This window comes from Mus caroli, chromosome 9, assembly GCF_900094665.2.
Source record: "Mus caroli chromosome 9, CAROLI_EIJ_v1.1, whole genome shotgun sequence".
Classification (NCBI taxonomy): domain Eukaryota; kingdom Metazoa; phylum Chordata; class Mammalia; order Rodentia; family Muridae; genus Mus; species Mus caroli.
In genome coordinates this window covers 117604635-117611677 of record NC_034578.1, presented here as the reverse complement: position 1 = coordinate 117611677, position 7043 = coordinate 117604635, and the positions used below count along the sequence as shown (strand labels likewise).

Sequence of the window (7043 nt, the reverse complement as noted above, 5' to 3'; positions counted from 1 at the left end):
TCTGTTCTAGAGGAGAGACAACCCTGGCTGAGGGTCTGTTCTAGAGGAGAGACAACCCTGGCTGAGGGTCTGTTCTAGAGGAGAGACAACCCTGGTTCTTCCCTCTTCAGGAGGTGGCAGCACTTCAGAGTGACCATTGCAGGGCTCATTTTTTGAGGTTTTATCTTGGTTTAAATGTTCTTTCAGTGTTTAAGATGTTGGTTGGGGTCTGGTCAGGCACTGCCTCAGGGGCTCATGATGTTTCTGTTACTTCACCATGTTGGATTTGCTTTGCTTTGCTGAGCCTCTGTCACTCTGTTCCTTCAGCAGATCGATTGCTTCAGAGGGGCTTTGGCTTCTTTTGTGGACCCCAAGGTGCCATGATGCAGACAGGACCAGAAGTTAGTAGAGTGGCATTATATGTAAAATGCAGCTGCCTGTATCTGTCCCTGGCTAATAAACACTTTCCCAGGGACGGGCATTCAGAGTTGTAAAGATAAATTACAGCTTTCTAACATTGTTAAGTGCCAAGAGGGGCAAAGGGTCTGAGTTTTTCGTTTTACATATATTGGGTAAAAGAAAAAAAATGAATGCTTCAAATGAAGGTGTGTGTGCCTTTGTGTGAGTATAACATACTTGCGTGTGTGTGTGTGTGTGTGTGTGTGTGTGTGTGTGTTGTAAGTTGGGCTCAAGCTGAGCCTGAAAGTCAAGACTGCCTCTGACAGATTGAGCACAGGTGGATGATGAGCTGCAAAAGATAAAGACACTGCTGTCCCTAAGCCACGGGCACTCATGCCTGGGTGACCACACAGGCTTCCCTTGCTCTTTCCATATCAAAGCCTCACGCAGAAGCTAATTGGTACCATCTGTGCTGATAATGAAGTCTATGATGTGGCTACCAGTGCGAGGAACTTCCTGAAGGGGTTCACAGTCAGGGTGAGATGGGAGCAGGGAGAGTAGTTTTGTGGATGTTCAGTGCTAACCAGCCATAGAAAGGGAACAGAAAGAAAGAACAGCCAGGTGCCACCCCACGCTGAGTGCGTGCTCAGTAAGATGTGTGACAGAGTGCTCACATCCCTGTTAGAGTCACATCCCCATGTGTTAGAGTTCCCTTGAGACGGCTGTAATATTCATCCTGCCCAAATTGGGTGCCTCTTCTTTCAGTGCTTCTGTCCTCTGCCTCTCTGTCTCTCTGTCTCACACTCACACACATACTTACATACACTACACACACGCACACACGCACACACACAGAAGCACTCAAGCATGTGTACAAATTCACAAGTGAGAATAACAGAAGGTGTTAGTTGGTCATTTTATCCCCTGAGAGGAAGGGCAGATCCTAGACATTCCTCCTCAGCGCTCCTGAATTACACACATCTTAGTCAAGGTTTTTAGAGAAACTGTGCTCCTCCAGGGGAATCCGTGTGAGAGTGCACATGCATGTGTGTGAGGCACATGCATTGGCATAGCACATGTGTGGCTGTCAGACAGTCACAAGTGACACTCCTCACCTTCCTCCTCATTTGAGACACTCTTGTTTGCTGCTGTGTACCCCACCCAGGTTTGCTGATCCACTCGCTAGCTGACCTGTATCTGCTGATAGGATTCGGGGATTACAGATGTGTACTCCCACATCTGTCCTTAGGGGTGCTGCGGGGATTTGAACTCACATCCACACACTTGCACAGTGGATACTTTACCCACTGAGCCAGCTCTCAGCCTCTGTATTTTCATGTGGTTACCAGTAGGAAGCTTTATTGGTATCTGTCTTTTGACACCATTTCATTTTGATGTTAGTCAAAAGCATATGGAAACTAGAGAGGCATTTCCAGAGAGAAGTGTGCTTTCCTTTAATCCATGTGTGTCATCTTTGAATAGTAATGCAGTCACATGACTCAGAATTCAGAAGGCTCAAGGTCATGCATTAGTGTACCAGCCACGGAGTCCCTGCTACACAGCCTGTATGCCTGGCTCCCTGTCAGTGCTTCTGTGGGTAAAGTGCAGATAGCAAGCACAGCTAATCACAGTGGTCGCCAAGCTGGCTGCGGCACATTTGCTTTATACTTGATTGTCCAGTAGAGATGAGAGTTTCACGGACAGTCTCAGGGGTGTTTATGTAAAGGAATGCAATGTCAGCTGACCTGATGCTATTAAGCTTTAGAAGGTACAGCCTATGGTGTTGCACAAAGCAGATCTAACCTTTTCTAAGAAGTTCTTGTACCATGAATGATTGACAGGCTGAGGAAGGTGATTAGCATAGCTGCTGTCTCAAGTCTGGGCCAGTGGCACCGACAGTTTGACAAGATCGGAAAACTGAAAACTGCTTGTGGATAACAACAGACATTCTGCCTTGCTTTCACCAGCTCTGGGATTGGGCTGAGGCCAGAGCCAGGGGAACATCTACTTGTGGATTTATTAGGTTAAAAAATAAGAACAAGCCCTTTAGAACTGTCCTAAGACTAGCAGCTTTGGATGGAGAATCATGTTGGGTTTTGCTTTGTTTTGTTTTATTTTTTGTTTTTTGTTTTTGTTGTTGTTTCCCAGTACAACTCAGCAAAAGTGTTGCATTAATGAGCTCTTGGAACTTTTTTTTTTTTTTTTTGGTTTTTCGAGACAGGGTTTCTCTGTAGCCCTGGCTGTCCTGGAACTCACTTTGTAGACCAGGCTGGCCTCGGACTCAGAAATCCACCTGCCTCTGCCTCCCAAGTGCTGGGATTAAAGGTGTGTGCCACCACCCCTGCCCGGCCTGAGCTTTTGAAACTTTAAGCTTCAAGATGAAGTAACTAGGCAGTGACCTACACTCTGACCCTCAGGCAGAGGGCGGTGATTCTTTGATCTGCCTGGCTTTCCAGCTTTTATCCCTACCCACACTCCCTCCCTGCTGGACTTACCTCCCACCTTGCCCAAGCTCCCTTCTTTATTTCCTTCAATAATTGAGATATTCTTTTCTTATATGAACTAGCCAGCTGCAACGTGACAGTTGCTGTCATAGCCCTCCATCTTGCTCTGTTCTTCTCAGGCCTTTGATGATAACTTGGCCTGGGAATGAGCAAAGGCATATTGAGCTGCTTTGGGTTCTGGCCCTGACCTTGCCACAGGCCATGTAGATGGAGTGCAGAGAGTACATATCCAGTGGGATGGAGGCACGCAGGACACAGCACATAGAGTGTGGAGCGTGCGTCACCAAGAGACAGGATGAGCTCACAGGAGCTCCACTGTTCGGCTGCCCACTGGCTCAGAGATTGCTCAGGAATAGGTCTTTCCTTCCATCTACTCTCTCTCCTGGTGCATATCACCTGTCTTCTCACACTAAATGTAAGTTCAGTTCTATACTTGGTGAGAATGGCAAGGCAGTGATGGTTACTAAGTTTTCTAACTCCTGGGTAGAATTTGAAGTTTAAATGCTTGTGTTAGAATGAGGGCAAGTAAACTTTATATGCCCCAATATAGGGGAATGCCAGGGCCAAAAGAATGGGAATGGGTGGGTAGGGAAGTGGGGGGCGCTATGGGGGACTTTTGGGATAACATTGGAAATGTAATTGAGGAAAATATGTAATAAAAATATTAAAAATTAAAAAAAAAGAATTATATAAATTCCAGAGGTCCGAGGCAAAGCCTGGAAGGCATTCACTCTTTTAGTAATCCCAGGCATCATTGGACGTCCAGGTGTCAAGGAACCTAGGTATCAAGGACTGAAGTTTGCTGGCCTCCGAGAACAGCCATGAAATTGCTCGATGGATCAGAGTCTTCCTGTTGGTCTGTCAAAAGTAAACCATTAAGGGAGAAAGGAGAAACACAACTGAATTGCTTGGGAAACTCTTAGACATGAGCAGCATTGGGTGTAAAAGGCTTTTCATAAGCCTACTTCATTATTTTTAACTTGGTAATTATGGGGCGGGACTCCTATTGTCCTGAATGCACTAAATTTGCGCCTATTGATGAGTTAAGGGAATTTATGAACTTGATTATATTAAATAAAAAACTGTAGTAGAATATCACAGATTGATCAGATGATCAAATTTCTGTGAATAAGACATACTTTATTTTTTTCAAGTGTAAGAGAGTTTATTATTTTGAATAGCAATATTTCTGATGCTTTTTACCACTTAACATGATATGTCTTTTCCTTTCCCCAAAGGTCTTTGGAGAATTATGTAAATATGGGAGAATTAAATCAATGTGACTGTAAAAAAAAAAATAGCCAAACATGTTAAAAAAAAAAAAAAAAAAAGAATGAGGGCAAGTAGAAGCAGCTGAGTTTTTTCCTTCTAGGGTCTGCTGATCTGTGCTGAAATTGGGCGCAGCTCTGGCACTCTGACCTCATCTGATCATGATGCCATTCCTGTCCTTGTTGCCAAGGCACAGGTGTCTTGGGGCAGGCAACAAATTGACAAGGTATGGACAGGGCCACATTCATGGTGACTCTTGGGAACATTTCTGTTTACTGGGTGAAACATCACCAGACTTGGACAGCTGTCGACTCCTTCGTTATGTTTGAATTACCATGGAAACGACAAAATTGTGAGATCACACGTTATATTTTTATTTTTGAGACCTGCTATATATATTTATACAAATTAGAAAGCAGAAATATACAGTAGCTTTCATTTCTTATTTTAAAATATTAATGTAAAGGCTGAAGAGATAGTTCAGTGGTTAAGAGCACTGACTGCTCATCCAGAGGTCCTGAGTTCAAGTCCCAGCAACCACATGGTGGCTCACAACCATCTGCAATGGGGTCTGATGCCCTCTTCTGGTGTGTCTGAAGAGAGCAATAGTATACTCATATACATTAAATAAATGAATAAATCATGTTATAAAAAAAGAAACAGCTTGTTCAATGTAGGGATTTAGTTTGCTGTAGATGTTGGTTCTTGGGAATCTGTCATCTTGTTTTTTTCTTCAAAATACTGGAATATGGTGGGTATAATCATAAGTTAGAATGCCTATATTGTGACTACAGACATGTGTTTGTGTGTGTGTGTGTGTGTATGTGAGAGAGAGAGAGAGAGAGAGAGAGAAAGAGAAAGAGAGAGAGAGAGAGTGCTGCGTGTACAAGTCTCAGTTCCATGTGGCTCCAAACACTCGGCCTCCAGGAGGCTGTGTCACATGGTTTTCCAGTGGCCCTCACTGGGGATGATTTCTTGAGGTACCCTTACTCCTACACTACAACTGTTGATGTCAGATTTGAGTTCCCATTCAAATGTAGGCCCAAGGCTGTTCCTGCTGGGTTTGGGCATTGATTGCCTTTCTCCATGGTGCCAAAGTTCAAGGCCATCGTGTCTCTTAATTGTGTGCAGGGCAGAGGTTGGGGCCGTCTCATCAGCCTTCCACTGTGGGTCTGGTTGTTGGTTTTTGAGATTTTTGTCTTTAGAGACTGTACTAGGAGTCATGTGGTCGGCTCTATTATCGCACTACAGTCCAGAGCTCTGGGACAATATTTTCATGTCTGGAAAAATGCATTTATTTTGGTGGTTTTGGACAATTTTGATTTCAACATAATATATTCACTGATAACCTAAGAAAAGTGTTTCATTTTCTGTTGGTTTATGATATTTTTAATATTATATGAATTACTCTCACTGTGTTTTATAACTAGGTCTCCTCAAAATCTGTTCTGGTTAATGTCATAGTAATGTTATAGTAACTCTTGATATATTATCCAGAGAGCACATGCCAGACATGGCGCAGTAATTTAAATGGATAAAGGAAATTCTGAAATTAAATTTTTATAAATATACAGTCATTGACAAATGTAAAAACTTTCTTGCAAAATTCACCACACAGACTTGTCCATAAGTCTGTGATTTAAATCCTGTGTCTATGTGCTCTAAGCCACTAAAGAGCAGTATTGAGTGTGCATACATACATGCATATGTGCATACATGTGTGTATTGTGCTTGTGTTGGTGACTATGTATTCACTGTATAGGGATGCATGCATTTGTATGTTTCTCTTAGAAATATATTATTCATATTGTTGAAGTAAAATATCAGAATTTATTTTAGAGCCAGAGAGAACACAAGAATCTCTATTAGTACTTAAAAGGAAGCTCAGAAAACAATGCAGTTGCTGTATTTTGTAATGTCTATGGGGTAATCTAAATAAATATTCAAATTGTTTTAAATTGAAGTACAGCATGTGTAGATAGGTAGGTAGGTAGATACAACATACATGACATGCATCCATATATATGGATATACACACACACATATATATATGGATATATATGGATATGTGTATGAATGTATATATATATTCATACTTACATATATATGCATGCATATATGCATGCTTACATGTTGTGGATATTGAGCTTGATGAAGTTTGACTGGACGCATTTGTCTGACAGACATTTTCCCAAAGCCTCTGTTTCCTTTCTATGTTTTTTCATTTAGCACTTGTTGGAATTATTCAAGATGCTCTGAGTAGATTTTCCTCTGGCTGGTTAATTCATTACCTTTCTCTGCTCTGTGATGAGTGCTGTTCATGGCGGGCAGCGAGTGGCAGTGCTCCCCAGAGGTGTTGTGTCCCAAAATAGTCATACATACGATGACTTTAAGTCTAGTGAAGAAGTTGTCAAAAGTGATGGTTACTGAGTGAGACTAATAAAATATAGAGACGTAAACAGGACAGAAATGAGTGCTAATTCTGAGCATGAATCTCAAATGGGAGAGAGGATTTTATTGTCTGTATGTCCATCGTCTCTGACTGCAGAAACTCTGTTGGTACTCATTATAGTCAGTCCTCTATGCACCGACTTTCCTGACTGTTTAATATCCCTGGGTGGATGTGTAAGTGTGTACACTGCCTGTCTCTCTCAAACCAGAGCAATAATTCTGTCATAAAACAAATAGAATAATAAATTGTTCCTGGTGGGGAGATCATGCTGAAGTCATGTACAACCAGGAGACCTTGATCTGGAAGAAATAGTTCCTAGAAAAGCTAAGTCAAGGCCGGTCAGTGGTGGTGCATACCTTTAATCCCAGCCCTTGGGAGGCAGAGGCAGGTGGATTTCTGAGTTTGAGGCCAGCCTGGTCTACAAAGTGAGTTCCAGGACA

The 7043-nt window shown here is 42.5% G+C and overlaps 1 protein-coding gene across 3 annotated transcripts in view; it reads left to right on the top strand.

The window, feature by feature from the left end:
- Positions 1-7043, top strand: part of Ano10 (anoctamin 10) — a 118706-nt gene that overhangs the window by 50128 nt on the left and 61535 nt on the right. For 2 of the 3 annotated variants that reach the window (XM_029481494.1, XM_029481495.1), the window contains exon 12: positions 4255-4377. The exons of the other annotated variant lie outside the window; for it this stretch is intronic. In XM_029481494.1, coding sequence (XP_029337354.1) covers positions 4255-4377 — 123 coding nt within the window. The remainder of the gene's footprint in view (positions 1-4254; positions 4378-7043) is intronic. 3 annotated transcript variants of the gene reach the window in all.